Below are 21233 nucleotides of genomic sequence, written 5' to 3'. Positions count from 1 at the left end.
AGAAGTATGAAGCCGCTATTCAGGTGGTGATACGTGACTGACAAGTTGTGAAATTTTGTCTCAGTCTTGCGATGTGCCCTCCTCTTTCTTGGCGGTTTTGGGCACTTTTGGGGACAGAATGCTAGGTGTAGCGGTAAAAATCCCAACGTGTTGAGCACTTCTGATGTGCCCAGATTGTCCTGGGTGCTGGCATGCATTCATTCAGTGACGCATTCTGAGGTCCTGTTCCCCTCATCCGATCTTACAGACGGCGCCGTGGGGGTCTGGAGAGGACTCGGCCAGCCCAGAATGACAGCCAGTTACCGCTAGAGCTGGAAAGTGACCCAGGTAGTCTGGCTCCAGAGCCCTTACTCAGGAAAGGGTTTTGTTCCCACATGTATAGATCCACAAAAGTCACCGGGGAGAAAGGAAAAACACAAACCAAGCAGACCAAAAACAGCTTATCATGGAAACAGTTAACATTTTTTTTTTTAATTTTTTTTTAACGTTTTATTTATTTTTGAGACAGGTAGAAACAGAGCATGAACAGGGGAGGGTCAGAGAGAGGGAGACACAGAATCCGAAGCAGCTCCAGGCTCTGAGCTGTCAGCACAGAGCCCGACGCGGGGCTCGAACTCACGGACCGCGAGACCATGACCTGAGCCAAAGTCGGCCGCTTAACCGACTGAGCCACCCAGGCGCCCCACAGTTAACATATTTTATGATGTTCATAAAAGAAGATACTCCAGTAGCCAGGAAGCAATGAAAAGCCACTCGACCTCCTTAATCATCTAGGAATACGAATCAAGCGATAGTCAGATCTTACTCTAAACCTGTTTTACACTACTCCATACCAGAACGGAGGAAAACGAACTCTCATGTGGAGTGAAAATTGATATAATCACTTTGGAAAACCATTTGGCAGTATTTACGGAATGGATGCACGTACTGTGGTCTAGCAACTCTATTTATTGGTAGAAACCCTACAAAAGTACCTTCACATGTGCACTAAGACATGTACGAGAATGTTCCCAGCAGCATTACTTAACAGAGCAACCCGAATAGAAACAAGTCAGGGTACCATCAACATGCATAAATAAGCTGAAGTGTATTTATGCAATGCAATAGTGTAGATCGACGGTAATGAAGGAATCTGAGCTGCAAGAGACAACATGGAAGATCCTTCTGGGCAAAATATTGAGTGAATAAAGCCAGGCCCAACAGAATGCATAGTGTGCTGTTCCACCGATACAAAGTCCAAACCATACAAATTAATCCGTGTTGTTAGAAGTTAAGATTCTGGTTACCCTGGGGGTGTGCACTGGCAAGGGGCATGGGAGGCTTCTGAGGTTCTGGTAAATGACCTAGTTCTCGAGCTGAGCAATGGTTGCTGAGGTGTGTTTGTTTTGAGCATTTATCAAACTGCCTTTTTTTATTACATTTTTTTAATGTTTATTTTTGAGAGAGAGTGAGCACAGGGGGAGGGGCAGAGAGAGAGAGGGAGACACAGAATCTGAAGCAGGCTCCAGGCTCTGAGCTGTCAACACAGAGCCCCATGCGGGGCTCGAACCCATGAGCCATGAGATCATGATCTGAGCCGAAGTTGGACGCTTAACCAACTGAGCCACCCAGGCGGCCCGTGACTGTATTTTTTCTTTTTTAAATATCATCCGTCCTCTGTACTTTTATTTTTTATTTTTTTTACATTTATTTTTGAGAGACAGAGAGCGTGAGCAGGGGAAGGGCAGAGAGAGAGGGAGACACAGAATCCGAAACAGGCTCCAGGCTCCGAGCTGTCAGCACAGAGCCCGACGCGGGGCTCGAACTCACGGACCGCGAGATCATGACCTGAGCCAAAGTCGGCCACTTAACCGACTGAGCCACCCAGGTGCCCCCAAACTGCATTTTTACATGTAACACTTCTGTTTAGCAGATGACTTGGGTGACAGGAAGCCCGGGTTCTGGTCCTAGTTCCTACTACCTGTGAGTATGTCCAGCAGATAACCTCAGTCTGGATCCACTTTCCTTAAAATCGACCGCTTGGGGCAGATCGTGGTTTGCAAATCTATCAGAGCTGCAGAACCTGGAATCTAAACATAGGAAGCAGATCGCACGGGTTGGGATGAGGTCGGGAATGAAGGCAGCCCAGGAGCTGTGGCTGCCGTCTGGCTAGGGCTCCAAGAGGCAGGCGGGAGCGCCCGGACCGCATGCTCTCGAGGGGCTGTGTTTCCTGCACTTGGGAGGCGACTCAGGGGGCTCTGGTACTCAGCCTACACGGAGGTACTTCAACCCTCCGTTGTTCTGTGATGGCTCCCCTTGTGACCGATTTCCTAGCTCTTCAGTGAACTCTGACAGGGTTGATGGACTCGTTTGGTTTTCCTCCCAGAGGATGGAGAAATTCAGAAGCTACTTGGCGACTGAAATGTAGCCATTCACATCTTAGTATGAATTTCCCTGATCAGATGTTTTTTTCCCCTCCTACACATAATGGAGTTCAATAAGTTGGAATTCATGGAAGTTTCTGATGCAGGAACAGAGTGTGATTGGTGAGAGGGAGGCTGGGTAGTGCGTGCGTGTGTCAGAAACAAGAGGAGGGGAGGAGGAAGGAGAAGTAACTGTGCAGGAGTGCGGCGTGCGAGGGGGCAGTTTTGAATCCTAATGCCACTTCCGGGAGAAGCAGGGGCTCCTGAATCACAGGCGCGGCCCCTTCCCCACCTTCGCCCCAGGCCAGCTCTCCACACCACCACCCTGTACCTCCCTCGAGGGTGCAGCGGAATTGGCAGGGCAGGAGGATTCTGTCCAGTAAGCTGGAAGTGGCAGGGCAGAAGCCCCCTGCTCGGCACCCCCAGGCCTTGGTCCTCTGCTTGGCCTCCGCCGTAGCAGGCTGGGAATAGGGAGCCTTGACCGTGCAGCCAGCGGAGGAGGGAGAGGGAGGGGAGACCCCTGGACTGTGCCCAGATGTGGGTGAGGTTTGACGTCCGGTCTGGGTCCAGGGCCAGGAGGGCAGAGGGCTGGGTCTCTGCCAGACAGTGCAATACCTCACCGGTGCCCCTGGGGCCCTGCTTGCTGCACGGCGGGGTCAGCCAGAGTGGTTGTCTGTCCCCATGAGCCCGTCCCGTTCACCTGAGGCCTAGGAAGAGGAGCCGGCCGAGTGCGGGTGTGTGCCCACACCGGCACACACACCCCTTCCCATCCCAGTGGACTCAGCCCTTTCCGGCCACACCTGCCACGCCCACCGGGACTTCCAGTGTTCTCTTTGTCTGTTGGCTGAAGTCCTGGGTGGGATAAGTGACCTCTCAGGGGACTTTTTTATCCCCATGATAGCAGGCGGGAAGGAATTTTCTCTGGAAACTACCTAGTAGTTTAGAATCCTAAGAGTTTATGCAGCCTTCTTTGAGAAGGCCAACCCCGTTCTCCATGCTCAGAAACAAAACAAACAAAAAGGTTTCAAGGTAGCTAAATGGCTTGTCCTAAGCCACGGAAAAATCAGCGGCAGACGGAGCAGGAGCATCAACTGCAAAGGGTTCACTTGTTCTAGACCCTCGAGTTTTTGCTCCGAAATCTCTCCAGGATACCTCCAGACCCCACTGTGCTTTTGTTCGGTAAGTTCTTCCCATGCATCTATCCCTCAACAAGGTAGCAGGTATTTGCAGTCAGGTGTCCTGTGCGGCTTCCCTATTCCTGTACTGCCAGCCTGAAGCTCAGCGCGTGGCTGGCGCCGTGGCTAGGTGTGGTGACCATGGGAATCGTGGGCTAGCCTCAGGACTCACTCAAGAGGCTTTTAGGAAATTGCAAAGCCCGAAACCCACCCACCAGTTCTGATCTAATAGGTCTAGCGTGGGTTTACAGACTAGGTATTTATTTATTAGTCTTTTTTTGAGGGGGGGAGGGGCAGAGAAAGAGAGGATCCCAAGCAGGCTTCCAGTCGGCAGCTCAGAGCCCGATGTGGGGCTCCACCCCACGAACCGTGAGATCGTGACCTGAGCCGAAGCCAAGAGTCGGTCGCTTAACCGACTGAGTCACCCAGGCGCCTCACAGACTCGGTATTTTAAAAAATTTCCGTGGAGGATTCTTACACAGCACAGATGTGGAAAGCCAGCAATCTATATTGTGGTTCAGACTAAACGATCGGCTTTGCGTTGTTCACTCCCCCAGCCCCCCAGGTTACCCGGCATAGCAGCCTGGCATCTCAGTTTCCTGAAACCCGAGATAGACAAGCTGATGTAAAGAGCCAGGAGGCCAAGTCTGGCTTTCCTGTGGACCCTAGTGGAAGGAATACTTCGGTGACCAGAGGGCCCCAGAGGGCTTCCCTGTGAAGCGTCACACTTCCTGTCTGCCCCTAACGCCTTCCAGCTCCTTCCGTACTTCCTCATTTGATGTTCTCATTGCTTTGGGGAGGATTGCAGAAACAGCATCCTTAATCCATTTACGAAGCATCCCAGGATGGGCTCAACTCATCCACTTTACACGGATGCCACAGCGTCCAGAGCTGATGTCTCTGACCTCGGCTCCGTTTCCGGGGGTGCAGTCACTGTCGGGAGCCTCTGGCTCCTCTTTCCTGCATAAGACACGGGTGATACCCAGTTTGAACTACGAGTCACTTGAGAGGCTCATCGTTTTAGGCAGGGCCATCCAAGTTGTACAATGTCTCCAGCGTCCCAGAGGTCACAACGTGACCTGGGACCAAGCGGTCCACTCTTCTGTTTCATATGGAAAGGGCTGAGCTGGCCCACGGGCTCTTCAAACGAGTGCACGCAGCGTCTCAGAGAGACACGCAGAGATCTCTCAGTTGTGGGACCTGGTGGAAGGAACCCTCATTTATACATGTCACCTGCTATTCGGTTAGTTGAGGGGGGGGTGCTCCCAGGCAGCACCTCCTCTGGAGTGACATGGGGCTCCCGGTGGCCCCTCCTGCCTGAGGTTTCCGGCACACCTTCTCCATTGCAGACCTGTGCCCTTCTTCCTTTCTTGCCTCCTTTGCCAGATTTATATATATATTCTTTAAAAAAAAAAAAAAAAAAAAAAGACTTCATTTCTGGAGGCCAGCAGGGCACAGATCTAATCTGTATTGGAATCCCTGTTGTGTGACCCTGGTATAAGAGTTTTACCTCTCTAATCCTGGATTTCCTTCTCTGAAAGTAGTGACACTATTAGTTTCCAATGAGTTGTTGGGACTTTTTTTTTTTTTTTTTTAAGTTTATGTATTTATTTTGAGAGAGAGGGAAAGGGAGAACCCCAAGCAGACTCCGCACTGACAGTGCAGAGCCTGATGTGGAGCTCGAACTCATGAACCATGAGATCATGACCTGAGCTGAAATCTAGAGTTGGAGGTTTAACCCACGGAGCCACCCAGGTGCTCCTAGCATCTGACTCTTGATATCGGCTCCGGTCATGATCTCATCATGGGTGTGAGATCAAGCCCCGAGTCGGGCTCTGTGCTGACAGCATGGAGCCTGCTTGGGATATTCTCTCTCTCTCTCACTCTCTCTCTCTCTCTCTCTCTCTCTCTCTCCCTCTCTCTCTCTCTCTCTCTGCCCCTCCTTCTCCCTCTCTCTCTCTCTCTCTGCCCCTCCTCTGCTTGTGTGCATTCTCTCTCTCTCTCTCTGTCTCTCAAAATAAACAAACATTTAAAAAAGGAAAATTACCTATTATCCAACCACCAAGATGTATCATTTCTGATGTGTACAAATACCTAATAAGTTTTAGAAAATTAAGATCCCGTTAGCACTACTTTTGTGTATAATTTCCTTGTCACCACACTTGACTGTTAGGAGCGCATCTTACATATGGCGCATTGCGGTTCTCAAAGAACTCACTTACATTGACAATGACACCGCCCGTGTCCTCTGACATCCACGTGCTCTGGCTTTTATCTTTCTCTTTCTTCCTCCCTGGTGACGAGCTTCTGACGACTCGCTGTGGCAGCGTGTCACCGAAAGGGTCCTCTCCCTCTCTCTGTGAGGGGGCTTGGTTTCTGCAGAGCGAAGGACACCCTTACGAAGGGCTCTGCCTCTCCATGCCCGGAGAGTTCCCTCTTGCTTGGCGTGAGCGCGGCTTTCCCCACACGTCTTTGCCATTGCCAGCCCAGCCTTGTGCCCCCTGCCATCTTTGGGGTGTCTTTCCATCTCCTCAGGCAGTGATCTGGGGCATCCCCGGGCCAGGACGCTGAGCGACACCGCCCACTTTCCTCAAGTCTGCAGGGAAGGGGGAACCCCTCCGGAAGGCAGGCGGTGGAGGGGCTCCCGGATCCCTCCGGAAGAGACCAGTCCCTTGAAACAGACCTAAGCCATGAGAGGCCATTCCCAAGTCCACCCAGAGGCAAGTGCCCACCGCCTCGTACAGTGGTGCCTGACCTGCTCTTTCTTCCTTCAACCTCCTCCTTGTGCGTAAGGCCTGGATAAAAACTACAGGTGGGGCACCACAGCAGAGGGTATGCTCTGAGCCATTTAACAGTCAGAGACAATTGGACGGGGAGGGGGTGCAGATTCTTTTCTGAAAGCAAGTTTGTTAAGGGTGGAGAGGGCAGCCCGTACAAACCGGCCACTAAAGGGGTGGGGAGGGCCTTGGAGGAAGACTGGAGCCTCCACGCTGTCCCTTCTGGGCTCATGTGTCTTCCCTCTGGTGTGGCTGGACTCGTATGCAGTCTGAGGGCCCAGCCAAGCCACTCCGTGGGGCCAGACCTCGCCTGGATGCCCTGCAGCGACAGCTTCTCCCTCCGGAACCCCTTTCACGGTGACGTCGTCTTGCTAACTATCCTTCAAGAGCAGGACCTCCGGCTGCATGTTCTGGGGTGGCCCCAGTAAGGCTGTTGCCGGCCTACTTTGCGTTCAGGGATGCCTTGAGGCCGACATCCAAAGCTTTTGGTGATGTGCAGTACAGAAGTGATTTTTAGGTAACACTACTCTCGATCGTATGATTAACATTTTCACTACAAAGTTCGCATTAGTAAAATTTTGATGACACCCACAATGTGTTCGCCGGTTCGGAATGCTTTCGGCTGCAGCTAACAGAAAACCTGACCGAAAGCAGCTTTCCCAGAGGGATGTCAGGTATTGTCTGTTATAAAGAGCTGGTCATACGGTCCCATCCACACTGTCATCTGCGAGGGGGAGCGGATGAGCCCCATCATGGCTTATCCTCGTGGAGAAGTCAGCATGGAAAGCAGCTTTCTGTGAAATCCTGGATCTCTATCTCCCCCCCCATCTGCCAAATCAAGGGTCAGTCAGCTGGGAAGAAGTGGGGTTGGCTGTAGGCACATAATGAGCGGTGTCTCTATGCAAATTGAACTAAAGCTTTAGCTTCCTATATTTTACAATTAACGCACGCTATTCGATTTGCTTCAGTAGGTCAAGGGCAACGTGAATTTTCAACAGATAGATTCCAGAATGGCCTTGTCCGTGTTAGGGTTGGGGAGTGAATGTACAGAAACATCACTGATCTTGACCCAGTGCAACGTGTAATATCTTTCTCACTTGGTTAATATATAATAACGTATAACACATGACTGTATATCTCTTGACAGATATGTGTTGGAAAATGGTGTTCTCAGAAGAGGATACTGTGGTAGAGACTGCTAGCGTTTCCCTAGCGCCCGTCCCCTCCTCTTCCTGAGTGGCAGCGCCCTGGGCAGTCAGTCCCGCTAAAAGACTGCCTTCCCTACGTTATCTTTCAACATGAGGTTTTGAAATATTAGCGATGTCTTGGTTTGTTGTAGAAGAACGTGGATCCCACGTATACAGCTTCTGAATCTGGGGAAGATCCTTGGGAAGTGAACATCCGAAAGAATCGTTATCGTTTTGTGCACCTCGTGAACTTAAACATCTTTTGGGTTGTAAGTTTTCATTTTGAAATAATTTCAGACTTGCAGGAAATTTGCAAAAATAGTGCAAAGCATTCCGGGATAGGCTTCACCCAGATTTTGCAATTCTTAACATTTTACCCTATTTGCTTGATCCTTTCTCTCTCTCTCTTTTTCCTTCCCTCTTTCCCTCGTTTCTTCTCTGCCCATCCGTCCATCCACCCAGCCACCCGTCCGTCTTTCCATCTCTCTATCGATCTAAGCCATCCACCCACCCATCTGGCCATCTGTCCATCTCTCTATCAATCCAACCCACCGACCCACCTGCCCTAAGTACCTCCGAGAAGTAGAATCGGACCGTATTTGTCCTACTGTGACTGGCACATTTCACTCAGCATCATGTCCTCCAGGTTCATCCATGCTTCAGCACATGGCAGGATTTCCTTCCTTATTAAGGCTGAATAATATTAATACTCCCTTGCACGTGTAGACCCCGTCTTGTTTATCCATTCATCTGTGGATGGACATTTGCGTTGTCTCCACCTCTTGGCTACTGTGGTCAACACCATTATGAACACGGGCCTGCTGTATCTCCTCAGGATCCAGGCCCTTTATATTTTTAAGAATATCGCTCAGGGTGGGCTTGTTGCTTCTTTATGATTAGATCCAGGTTCTGTATTTTACCTGAGAAGTTGTGGTGTCTTCAGCTTATCAAATCGGGAGACACACGATACTGCTCTGTCCCGTTTCTGGTGATATTAACCTTGATGTCCTTGCATAGGATGATGTCTGCCAAGTTTGTCTGCTGCACGTGACTATTCCTTCTTTGTAACAGATGCGTGTTTCGTGGAGAGAGATTTTGAGACTCTGCATATATCCTGTTTCTTCTCAGATTTTCAGTCACTTGGTGATTCTTGTCTGGAATGATAATTACTGTGGTGATTCCCAAGTGATGAGTCACAAATTCTGTCTTCCCTTCTCTCTTGGTTAGTTGGCATTCTGCCAAAAGGAAAAGGGATCTCATCTCCTGAATTCCCTCGTTTATTCCTTCCTTCATTCATTCATTCCATAAATAGTTGGATGGATTCGGGAGTTCTCATTTTTCTCGGGATTATAATCTATTACTGTTATCACTCATTTCGTTGCTCAGATTGTTCCACATTTGGCCAGTAGAACACCCCTTAAAGTGGGTTCTTATGTCTTTTTGGACGGAGGCTTATCATGTTCTCATTAACTCATTATTTCAACATTAGCGTTTCCTGTGCTTCCAGTGATCAGTTATGGGCATAAGTTAAATACTAAATAATTGAAGTTAAATCCATTTAAAGCTGTATGATGACCAAACCCATCCCAGTGGCCAGAGATGTTCCATCTATGAGAAGCCAGCTGAATGTCGGGAGTACACTCATCTTGTACGCTAACCGCTGCGCCTGCTGTTCATGCTCGGATGCTTTGAAAAAGCATCACCGAGAACTGAACATGGAGCCACAGTGTGTTCTTACCACCGGCAACGACAGACCGTCCTGTGCTCTCATTTGAACACGGTGCCCGAGTATAGCCCAGCTGTGGGGGGTTTCCAACACTTAGGCGGCATTATTTTCCAAAAGCTGCATTAAAAATTGTTGGCCTTGATTTAGCTCTATTTTTAGAATGCTTTCCACTGGGAGAAGGAAGAAGTGTAAGGGGAACAGAGAAAGGCCAGGATGCCAGCCCTGATGTGGCAATCCCAGAGTTGCACGTGCCGTGCCATGTGAGCTCGCCTTGCAACATAGGACCCATTCCCCGACTTTCTCCCCGCAGTCTCCCTCCATGCATCACCATGACGAGCTTCCATTCTGAGCAGAAGATGGTCTGCGTGTCCGTTTCCATTCTCACCAGAGTCCTGGGTCAGGAGCCTCAGTTGTTCCAATTAGGGCTCTTGCCTCCATTGTTTGTGGGTGCTGGGTTGGGGGCGGGAGAGATGTAGTCTATCTGCTGGGGAAACTGAGGGATGGAGACCAGATTCCAGAGCAGTCAAGATTAGAGGAAGTCTATTCAGACATCTTAATCATCCACCTTGGGGTGGGCCAGGACAACTCAGAAATTCTGGTCTTTGGATGGCTGTGGAGGACTGCGGTCTTTCCAAGAGCGTTTTTATTCATATCTGATTCGATCCTCATTAGCACCTCTCAAGGTAGACAGGCAGGTGTTACCCTCATTTTACAGATGAAGCAACGGATTGCCACATCGTGTGGCCGTCGCCCACGTCCGGGCCCTGTGGTTCCTGGAGTGGACCGCTTCCAGTCCACGATGTGAGCCACACTGGGTCATTGTAGTCAGACCACTCTTCAACAAGCACACAGATATCGAACACCTTGTAAGTGCCCGATGCTTTGGTAGGTTCTGCTGATACAGGGGTGAACCACTGTCCCTGCTTTGAGCTGTTTCTAGTCTAGTAATTACTATCAAGTTTCTATTTCATCGAGAACAGTTGGGATCATTGGAGAATGAGAGACTGAGCGACCATGTAGATGGCCCATCAGATGAAGGCACTGAGGTGCAGAGAGGGAGGTCCTGCAGCCCGGTATAGATGGGGTTGGCAGCAGTTAAAGTCACATAATATAGAACCAACCGTTTTACGGCTCATGGTTGAGTGGCATTTAGCACATTCACAGTGTGGTGCAACCATCGCCTGTGTCTGGCTCCAGAATATTTTCATCACTCCTCAAGGAAGCCCCGTCCCCATTAAGCAGTCCCTCCCCTTTCTCCCCTCCACCCTGCCCCAACAGTCACAAATCTGCCTTCTGTGCCTATGGATTTGCCAATTCTGGAGATTCTATGTCAGTGGAGTCATATGGTACATGACTTTTTGTGTCTGGTTTCCTTCCCTTTAGCGTAATTGTGTTAGTTTGCCCTGGTGGCCGTAACAAAATACTCTTAACCGGCAGAAATTAATTTTCCCACGGTTCTGGAAGCTGGAAGTCCAGGCTGAGGTTTGGTTTTTCCTGAGGCCTCTCTCCTTGGCTTGTCGATGGCCGCTGCCTTGCTGTGTCCCCGTATGGTCTTTTCTCTGGAGTCCCCGTGCGTGTCCAAACTGCCTCTTCTCACAGAGGACTTAGTCAGGTCGGCTTGGGGCCCACCCTAACCTCATTTAACTTCTTTGAAGATCCTGTGTCCAAATCCAGTCACGTGGTGAGGTACTGGGGGCTTGGGGCTCAGCATACGAGTTTTGGGAGAACACAGTTCCGATCCGTGACGGTGATGTTTCAAGGCTCATCCGTGTCGCAGTGTGCTTCAGCATTCTGCTCCTTTTCATGGCCGAGTAATATTCCACCCTGTGGATAGACTGCGCTTTGTTTATCCAGTCGTCTGCAGACAGACACTTGGACTTCTGGCTATTGTGAATACTGCCAGTACGCCCGCTGTCTTTTTACGTAAAGAGGTGACTGGCATTGGGGGATGGATGGGAGACGGGGGCCAGGTAGGCCGTGTATACTGTCCCAGACACAGGTGACGGGCGGCTGGGTGCACGTCCAGCCTTCTGTATCAGGGGGGTGCCGGCACCGCCATGCCCCTGGAAGCTGTAAAGCACACGGGCATCTGGCGAACAGACGTGTTGTCGTGAGCTTGCCACGGGCCGGTGAAAGCTGCCAGGCCGAGTGCCTCCTTCGCAGGCTTTGTCACCGTCCAGCTGGTTGCACGCTATTCTTGGCATCCCTGCCCTCTTTACCCACCATGACTGATGGCTGAGTAATGGTTTTCTCACCAATGAAGAAACAGCCTGAACTGTCAAAAACAACCTCAGTGCCAGGAGATGTGTAACATGTCCTCCTCAAACAGACCTGTGTTCATTTATCCAGTGATACACTGTCAACATCTCTCACCTTCGGGAAGTCACCTGGTCTTTTTCTTAGCAGAGGGGAGTTTTCACCTGCGACGTGGGAGAAAGTGTCATGAGGGTCATAGAAGACCCTTGGACAGGAGACACCAGGGGTTCATAGCAGCCATGGTTTCTCCCTGCCCCACAATGGGTCTACCCAGAGATGTCGCATCAGTTTATCCGGGTCTCGCTACCCTTCTGGATGTTTTCTTCAACCTCTCTTTGTTTTGTGTCTATAAAATGCTGTCATTGGGAAACTATTCTGGCAAGGAACAAAGCCACGAGTGTCCTAGGGCATATGTCCATGCTTATAATGAAAAGAAGCCAGATGGAGGTGTGAGGGCGAGAACGGGCCGGCCCCTCAGCCGTGCCCTCTTGGGTGGCTGGCTTTGCCTGCGTGGGCCTGTGTGGCCGAGTGTCGGGTCCTCAGATGCTTCTCTGTAGAACTGAGTTTTAGCAGCACATCCAGAGAGAGTCCAGCTTTGGGAGACCGAGTCACAAACCGAGCTGGCAAGACAGTGGTATATAAATATAGATTGCCCGCTTGGTACGTTTCCAAGAGGATTAGATGACAACTGCTGCTTGGGGTAGAACGTTCAAGGCAGCTCGCCAGGAAATGGTCTGTGAGAGAAGGTAAGTGGTGGTTCTCTCTGCGAGAGAAGGCGTGTGATAATTAGAAGGCTAGTGTGCACGGTGGAACAGAGGAAGGAGAAAGTGGGGGTGACTGGTATGGCCACTTATAGAGCCTCAACAGCCCGGGACATCAGTTCCTCAGTGAATTATCCATGAAGTTATTCGCACTGCAGACGATAGCTTTCTTCGTGATATGAGGGCCCCTTCCCGCTTCATATAGCTCAGTTACGGGTTCCAACATCCAGCTCTTTTTCTGCCCCCTGCCTCTTGTTTTCAAGCCTTTGAGAGGAATTTTCCAGAATAAAGCTTTCTGGTCTGCCCTCCTCTTTCAGTTTTGCAAGGATAAACACTATCTGGGGGAGGGAGGGAAGAGGAATTGTGAGCCAAGTTGTTTGAAACATAACTCCATGCAGGGGCCTGTCTCTTAAGCTCTCATTCACCCCCTCTTCCTTATAAATCCAGACCAGGGATTTTGAAACTTATGATTATTCCAGTGATCCCAAGATCATTGCCTGCCTGCTATAACCTGTTCTTAGCACAGCAACCAGAGGCCAGTCTTCAAACACATTTCCATTTGGTCAACCCGTGTTTGCTAAGAGCTCACCGTGGACGTGTCTCTGGTCCAGACACCCAGGATGGTTACATCCGTGAACACGAATGTGTTCATGGATATGGCCTCCCTGCCCTAGCGGGTCGTATCCTGCCGCCTGGTTCTGCCCCTCCCCCCCACCTCCGCCCCACTCGCCCCGGCACTACCCCAGATCAAGCTCCCTATTCCTAGAGCCTTTGTTCCTCTTTCCTCTCCTGGGATGGTTCTTACTCTAGGTATCTGGAAGGGTGGTCTCAGATGTAGGCTAAAACACGGAATGTAAAACACCTCAATTTGTTACAACATGGTGGAATGACAATGTTTGGGATCTATGATTTTAGTTAACTAAAACATGTAACTGAAGTAGTGTCACCTGTTTCTTTTTACCGCTAGAAAGTCGTAAGCTACGATTGTAGGCCCTAGGGGAGTGCTCCCCTCATAGAGATGTCATGCTATTGACAACCTGGATGAAGCAGACATTCTATAAAAATATGCTACTAATGGGGTGCCTGGGGGGGGCTCAGTTGGCTGAGTGTCTGACTTCGGCTCAGGTCATGATCTCACGGTTCGTGAGTTCGAGCCCCGCATCGGGCTCTGTGCTGACAATGCAGAGCCTGCTTGGGATTCTCTCTTTCCCTCTCTCTCTGCCCCTCCTCTGCTTGTGCTGTCTCTCTCTCTCTCTCTCTCTCTCTCTCTCTGTCTCTCTCTCTCTCTCTCTCAAAAATAAATAAACATTTAAAAAATGTACTATTGGGGCGCCTGCGTGGCTCTGTCGGTTAAGTGTCCAACTTTGGTTCAGGTCATGATCCTCATGGTCTGTGGGTTCGAGCCCAGCATCAGGCTCTGCGCTGACAGCTCGGAGCCTGGAACCTGCTTCGGATTCTGTGTCTCCCTCTCTCTCTGTCCCTCCCCCACTCCCACTCTGTCTCTCTCCCTCTCTCAAAAATAAATAAGCATTAAAAAAATGTATTATTAACAATAGAAATTTGGGATTTCTCTAATAATTTGAATAATGTAGATGTAGGAGTATTTTTTCTTTCCCTTTACTAAATTAGGACCTCTTAAAACCTTGGAGAAGTACACAAGCACCCCAAGGTCTCCTCTGCCTCTTTTTTATTTTTTTTAAGGCCGATGCAGTTTTATTTCACAAAACTGTCATTTCTTTCTAAATGTACTCTCCTGTGCTGGCGGCCACGAGCCTATCCTACATGGAAAGGTGGGGTGCCTGCGGAAATACAAAGGTGTGTGACTCTTGGCCAGGGTGGGTGGGGGGGCTGGCATTGTTTGATGATTCTTCGTCTTATTTCCACATCATAGCCAAATACTAAGTAATTTTGAGACCGTCGTCAAAGCCACTCAGATTCAAGATTTCACCGTGGGCATCGTTACTGGGAAGGAAATCTCACTTGGAAGGTGATTGAGTTGGGAGAAAGTTGAAAGAATACCAGGCTAGTCGATGATCATGTTTTTTTATTCCTCGGCTCATTAGCCGTGTGATCACAGGCGAGTAATTTAATACTGCTGAACCTCAGGTTCAGTAACTGTAAGGAAAAAAAGGTAGGAATGAGTGAGCGTGTGTGTGCGTGTGCGCACGCTGTGGGGGCCCTGCGACGTTCAGAAGTGAAATCGTAGTTCTGACAAGGACCGTGTCTTACTTGTCCTTAGACTCCGTGGGGCAGTGGCTGTCCGTGAATACTTGTTGCGTGTAGGAAGAAATGAGAGCTGTCGATTTTGGTTCGTGTGTCCTCTTGAACTCGGAGAAAAACTGAAGAACACGTGTCCCCATTAGGTGCAGACTTTTCTCACTGTCGCAGACGGACCTCCCCATGGCCGGCTCTTACCTACCACCTCTCTCTTAGCTCCCTGCTTTTATTCTACTACATGTATATTCCCCGCTCTGGTCTTAAGTTACAAGCTCTTGGGCGTGGGAGCTTTTTCTTTGCAATACTCATTGTGACGCTGGGCACAGAACACCATGATGACAGCTATGTGCCCACCCACTTCTCTTGCCTGGCTGGACCCAACATCATTGAGATCCCAGTGCAGCCTGCTCTTGGAGCATCTGACACACTGTCACTGCTGTGAGTGTCTAATAAATGCTGGGCACCCCAAGACGGGCAGTGACCTTCTCAAGTACTCGCCTATTTTTGTGCTACTTTTCCCCCAGGGAAAGCCAGGGTCAGGGTGGACCTCTTGGAGCCCTCAACTGACCTCTGCGTGACTGTCCTTCCCTTCTTTTGTTTTAAGAAAGACAGAGACTACAAACCCGTGGACATTCTCCTAAGGATCTCTCCAAAGCCCAGAAATAGAATCATTTCCCCCTAAATTAAAACACAGCTTGAGCCTGATTCCATTTTTTCCACGGGTACAGGATTCATGCAAATTTCTGTGTGTACGTGTGTGTCATTTGCAAGAAGCAAAGATGTTAGGACCCCGTGCAAACTGCCACAGAGTTCTTGACTCCCTTTCTGCCAGTTCTCTTCTCCCTCGATGCCTGGAGCTACACAATCTGGGCATTTTTTGCTTTTTTCAGAATTTGAGGGAACTGAACTATCACTGATTTTACATTTTTTTTAACTTTTTATTTTGAAATATGAGGAATTACAAAATAGTTCACAGAGTCCCACAAACCTTTCACCCAGCTTCCTTTATTGGTGACATCTTCTATGACCTAGTGAAATACCCAAACCAGGAAATTAATGTTGGTACAATACTGTTAACTAGATTGCAGAATATCTGGCTTTTAAAAAGCACAACTATTTTGAAGTCATAAAGTAAGACTTAAAAAAATTTTTTGAGTGTTTATTTTTATTTTTGAGTGAGAGAGAGAGAGAGAGAGCACGCGAGCATGAGTGGGGGAGGGGCAGAGAGAGAGGGAGACACAGAATCTGAAGCAGGCTCTAGGCTCTGAGCTGTCAGCACAGAGCCCGACATGGGGCTTGAACCCACAAACTGTGGCATCATGACCTGAGCTGAAGTCGGACGTTCAACCGACTGAGCCACCCAGGCGCCCCTGAATTGGGTTTTCACCCTACCGATGCGGCATCGTGTGGGCATTGGTGTCTCCGTTCCCGTTCATGTATGTTCACGTATGAGTGACAAACATGAAAAAAAAAATCACCCTCTCTCTTGTTATTGGATGGATGGTGAGGTAAGGGTTTATTCTAATGTTTTATTTGGTGTCTCACTTCACTCTCTCAGACATGGGATTGTTAAAGGAGCAAATGACGACACTTCGTGTCTAATTAACAACTTCTGATGGCTCCCAGCCTGCCACAGCTTGTTCTCTCGTTCTCTCACTGGGGAGGGGGTGGATACGTATAGCACGGTTTAAAGGTTTCAATCTGGCTAGCTGGCACAAGATCTTCGAAGTGGGGTTGCTTCTGGCCGTTTAGCAGCATCAGGGAGCGGGGGATCAGGGGTAGATGACATTGGCCAACAGAGGGAAGAGAATGTCATGGAGAAAATCATCACAAGTGCCCATCACAAGCCCTCCGGGGAACTATCCCATGCCTGCGTCAAGTGAGGGGGAGAAGAGTTCCCAACTGGTGGTTCGGACCTTTGAGCGAGTTCCTTAAGCCCTCTAATCTCTAAACTTCCCTTTACTCAAAACAAGGGGCTGACTAGTCTGGAAGGTGCCGTCTTGCCTTAATTGTGTCTAGGACCATGGAATCTCCCCTCGTACCTGGAGCTGTCCTGTTTGTAACACACAGAGAAATTTTTATATCCTCAACAGCCTTTTCTGAAGGAGTGTGTGCATGATCACCAGACTGGTGACAGGGGAAGCTGGTTGAGGCTGGAGCCATTAGCAGAACTAGGGGAAAAGTTAGGAGGATGTCTCAACTCTGAACTAGTACCTTCTTGGAATTCGGGTGCGGTGGGGTTGTTTATAAACGGTTTTGCAGTGAAGCAATTTTGTCCTCAAGTACATTAGGGTAACACATAAGGATGCCACCCTAATGCACTTGAGCAAGGCTGCAAATGCTCTTACCAGTTCCAGCTGAACCCTAGCCCTTGCTTTATTTTCAAGTGTGAATTCCTCCTTGAACCCCAGGTTTTCCCACTTTGTGTGCAATTAGATGTCAGAAGCCTAGCCGGGTTCAGTGAACTTCCCTTTGCCTGCCCCCTCATCAGGTGCAGCAGGTGATGAGGAAGAATTTAAGTCTTTGGTCTGCACCACGGGACACACAAGCCCGAGGCATTCTGGACACACAGGCAGGGAGAGTGAGGAGTCTGGTGGCCAGTGATCCCCAGGGAACTTCGTCTGCCTGGTGCCCTCAGAACCGGACTCTGCCAGACACATTATCTAGGTCAGGTCATTAGGGATGTGCCTCCGCTATCGAGGACCCTACTCTCCCTGAGCTGAAACCCACAGCTGTTTGCCAGCTTAGAGGTTGACAGAATGCCACCTTGTCCCCTGGCCTGCCTGTGTGTGCAAAACCTCTGATGGGAAAGTAGCAGGCACGCAAGGACACTCGTTCTTCCCGGAGAGGCAAGCGTGCAAGTGTGCAAGCCACTCTCACACGCACACACAGCAGGCTCCCCTCCCTGACCCCAGCGAGCCCCCGGGCCAGCAACTTTCCTGAGGGCCCGGGCTCTAGCCTGCGGCTGTTTTTCTCTTTGGATCAGCCCACTCTTGTTTCAGGAGTGGAGTGGGACTCTCCCTGGGGCGTTATAGGGTGTCATCTCTGGCATTTGCTCCCACTGCAGAAAAACAAGTCCAATGCAATGCACTCGGGTTTCTGAACAGCTGCCCAAGCGCCGAAACCAGACAGTCAGCAAAGCTGTCGGAGGGAGGGAGAGCAGGGACTCCGGAGAGGGTTGGGGCAGCGGCGGGGGGGCGGGGGGGGGGTGGAGGGGGTGTGGGGGGGTGTTGCCCGCAACACAGTCGGGAAGCGGGGGAAGGGGGTGTGCACGCGCGGCGGGCTGTGTCTGGCACTCGCGGCCCCTGGACGGGCTGGGGTGCGGAGAAGGTGGGAGGCCCTGGCTTGGCGGGGTGCCCGGAGTGGGGGTCTGGGACACCCGCGCGGTGGGCGACGCTTGGCGCTCCCGGCCCCTGCGCGGGCTGGGGTGCTGGGAAGGGAGGGGTGGAGGCCCGGGAGGGGCGGGGCGGGCTGGCGGGCGGGGCGGGAGCAACTGTGCCTGCCGCCAGGGAGCGGGCGCGGTCCAGCCGAGCCATGCGGGACGTGAGCGACGTGTGGCAGCCTCTGCGCAGACTGTTCTGTTGCAGTGTGGATTTCAGGGAGCGCCGCCTTCCTCCTTCCAATCACAGCACGATCTCACAGTGAGGTATGCACTCTGCAAGGCAGGCAGCGCTTCTGTGCTGATGTGTCGTGCACTAAACTCACATGCATGTGATGCCACTATGTGGGTGGCGTAAGTCCCCCCTAAAGCACCCCGGATCTTCACAGGGTGGCCACTGGCCTGACTGCACGACTGTCCCGCGTCACGAGCTGATGCAAAACTCCGAAGACCGTGGAAGCAGAAAACACACATAGACAAATTAAAAAAAAAAAAAAAAGGCGAGGAAGAGTTGCAAGCTGGACCAGAGAAATGTCGTGTATTTTAGGGGTTTGCACAAAGTGCCACCTCCCGATAGTTATTCCGGGGCTTATGGTCAGGTAATGAATTCAGGTCGGAATAGGCTCTAGCTTGACTTTTCTGCTCAGAGATTAGAGTATATTGGAAATGTTATAAATGGTGACGGTGGAAACCAAGGTGCCTCCGTCCTGCTCCGTCTGGTCCTCTGGGGCTTTCGTGTCCCTTCCTGATGCCCAGCCCCATCGGGCCTCTCAGCAGCGAGGGCGGGGGGCGGTGGGGGGGACCCGGGGTTCCAGGTCCCCGGGCTGGGTGTTGGGGGAGCAATGTTCAGCACAAGCCAGGGTTTCTAAGGGAGTTAAGAAAGTGGACGGGGTGAGGACGAAGGACCAGGGGAAGTCCCCTCCCCGCGGGTGGCAGGGGTCGTAGGTGGGTGAGACTCACAGGTACCCGGGAGCAGTTTTGGCAAGGCGTGACTCAGAGACTTATGCCCCATAGGGCATCCTTCCGCCCCCTCCCCCCCCCCCCCGAGGTAGCAGAGATTCCCCCACCCCCGATGCCCCTAACCTGTTTCCAGCCTGTGGCCCTCAGCCTGGGTCATCATCTTGACTACGCCTAACCTGCAGTGCGTGTTAAGAATGTAGTGTATTGGGGTCCCACTCCCAGAGAGGCCGGGCCAGTAGAACGCATTTTTACCAGCATCCAAAGGGATTCGGCTACGGGGGTCCACGGACCACACTGGACGGCGCCGCTCCTTTCCTCCCATCACAGCTGAGGTGGTTATTCTGGGAAGCTGTGCTCCTGGTTTTTAGGGGACGTAGGAGGAGGCTTAGGGAGTGCGACTTTTTAGCCGCCGCTGAGTTCAGGGCGTCATCAGAGGGATTGTAGGAGCAGGGCGCGCTGCTGGTGCCTACCTGCAGGGGGCGCCAGCAGGCCGCCTCCGGGCTTGCCCACCCCGCCCCGCGTCGCCCCCCCCCCCCACCCCCCCGACGTGAAAGAGGGCTGGAACCCGGAGAATGCGTCTCCGCCCCGAGGCTGACGTGTGGCTCACTGTGGGCTCGACTTAAAAGCCCCGGCGCTGCGCGAGGCATCCTAGCAGAGCTGGAGACGAGGCGAGCGGGTGGGGAGGGCGTCCGACTCGAGCTGGCGCAGGGGGACCGCGGCTGTCACTGCGCTCCGAGCATCCCGAGGGCTTCCCGAGTAGACGAACCCGGCCCTGCGGCGGCTGCGGGTGCAGCCCTAGCCGCCTGCCTCCCTCGCCGCGCTCGTGGAGCCTCACGCCCCGAGCGATCGTTCGTGATTTAGCACAAAGCACGTTTCCAAAAAGCAGCGCACGGGAGAGCTCCCGCGCCGCGCTCCCGCGCACGCACCCCCTCTTCCCCTTTGTTTCGGGGGTCGACCGGCTGCTCTCCTCCCCAAGTCTGAATTCTTCGCGGGGGTGGGGGGCGGACGGCCGCCGAGTCTAGGCTGTGAAGATGCCCTTGGAGCTGACTCAGAGCCGAGTGCAGAAGATCTGGATCCCCGTCGACCACCGCCCCTCGCTGCCCAGATGTGAGTGCAGATTCGCGCGGGGGCCGGGCTGCAGGGGAGCGGCGCGCCGCGCGGAGAGCTGGGCCATTGTGTGGCGGGCGCCGGCGGGGCCCGCCGTGGTGCCGGCTCCGCTGCTCCCGCGCGCTGGTGCCGGGCCGGGCGCCGCCCTCCACGGCGGGCCCCGCGGGCCGGGGCCGGGCGCTCCCCGCTCCTCCCCGCGGGCGGGCGGGTCCCCTTGCCTTCGCCGCGGGGCGGGGACGGCGCGGGCCGGGGCGCGGGCGCTGCGCCTCCCCCGGCCGGCGTCGGGGGCGCTGTGGCCCGGGCCGCCCGCCCCGCGGTGCCCCGCTCGGCCGGCGCCCGGAGCGCAGAGGCAACTCGGCAACTCCGAGCGCGCCCCAGCCTCCGCTCCCTCCGCCGGGGGCGGGACGCGCGGGACACGGCGGGAAGCCTCGGCCTCGGGGACTCTTGGCGACGGACGGCCGCGCGTCCCGCGGCCGGAACCGCTCTGCCGGGCCGAGTCCGGCCGAGAGACGCGGCGGTCGCTCCCCACCCCCTCTGCCGGTCGCTCCCTCCCCTGCTCTCTGCCTTCCTCCCTCCTCTCCACCTCGATCTCCGTCGCCTCTCTCTCCCGCTTTCCATGTTTCTTTCTCTTCTCTGTACTTAAATCTCCTGCTTCTGTCTTTGGCCTCTCTATTTTTAATACCCACTCTCTTTATATTTCTATCTGCTCCCTCTTTCCCCTCTGTCTCCTCGCTCTCTCCTTTTCCTTCAGTATATTTTCTCTCTCCTTCCCCCCCCCTCCCGGCCCGCGCCCCCCCCCCCCCCCAGCTCCCGCGCCAGGGGCGACAAGAAAGCTGCCTGGCACCAAGCCTGCGCTCCTGGGTTTGGGGAGGGTCCGGAGATCAGTGACCACACACTTGGCAGCGTTTCCTACCCGCGCGCACACTCGCACTCACACAATCCACCGTGCTTGGAATTTGCTGGCAGTCCACCTTCCTGCTCTGTCATCAGCCATAAATGCTTTGGAAAGGTTTGCCTTCTACCTTGGGCCCCGTCCCTAGCCACGGAGAGAGCCACCTAGTGAAAGGGTGGTCCCTGCGGTTAGAAGGTGACACCCACTCTCCAGGTAACCCCCCACCCCTCCCCGCCAGGCGCCTGCCAGGTGGACAGGGGCAGTGGAGTGGCGGGCGTTTTGCTTCAGGCAGGGTCAGGTTGCCTGATTGGTAAACATGGGATCCCGTGAACAAGTCCTCGAGGTGGCTTCCAGGCAGTGGTGGCTCCTGAGTGCCAGGCAGCTTGTTGGCCCT

At 52.6% G+C, this 21233-nt stretch overlaps 1 protein-coding gene across 4 annotated transcripts in view; it reads left to right on the top strand.

The window, feature by feature from the left end:
* Positions 1 to 21233, top strand: part of PFKFB3 (6-phosphofructo-2-kinase/fructose-2,6-biphosphatase 3) — a 74954-nt gene that overhangs the window by 28432 nt on the left and 25289 nt on the right. For 2 of the 4 annotated variants that reach the window (XM_058681966.1, XM_058681967.1), the window contains exon 1: positions 19486 to 19947. The exons of 1 other annotated variant lie outside the window; for it this stretch is intronic. In XM_058681966.1, the coding sequence (XP_058537949.1) occupies positions 19872 to 19947 (76 nt within the window). In that variant the 5' untranslated portion in view covers positions 19486 to 19871. Of the gene's footprint in view, positions 1 to 19484; positions 19948 to 21233 lie in introns of those variants that run through there. One more of the 4 variants, XM_058681965.1, reaches the window with a different exon arrangement.

The sequence above is a fragment of the Neofelis nebulosa genome, chromosome 8, assembly GCF_028018385.1.
Source record: "Neofelis nebulosa isolate mNeoNeb1 chromosome 8, mNeoNeb1.pri, whole genome shotgun sequence".
NCBI classification, from domain to species: domain Eukaryota; kingdom Metazoa; phylum Chordata; class Mammalia; order Carnivora; family Felidae; genus Neofelis; species Neofelis nebulosa.
This window is presented reverse-complemented; position numbering and strand designations above follow the sequence as displayed.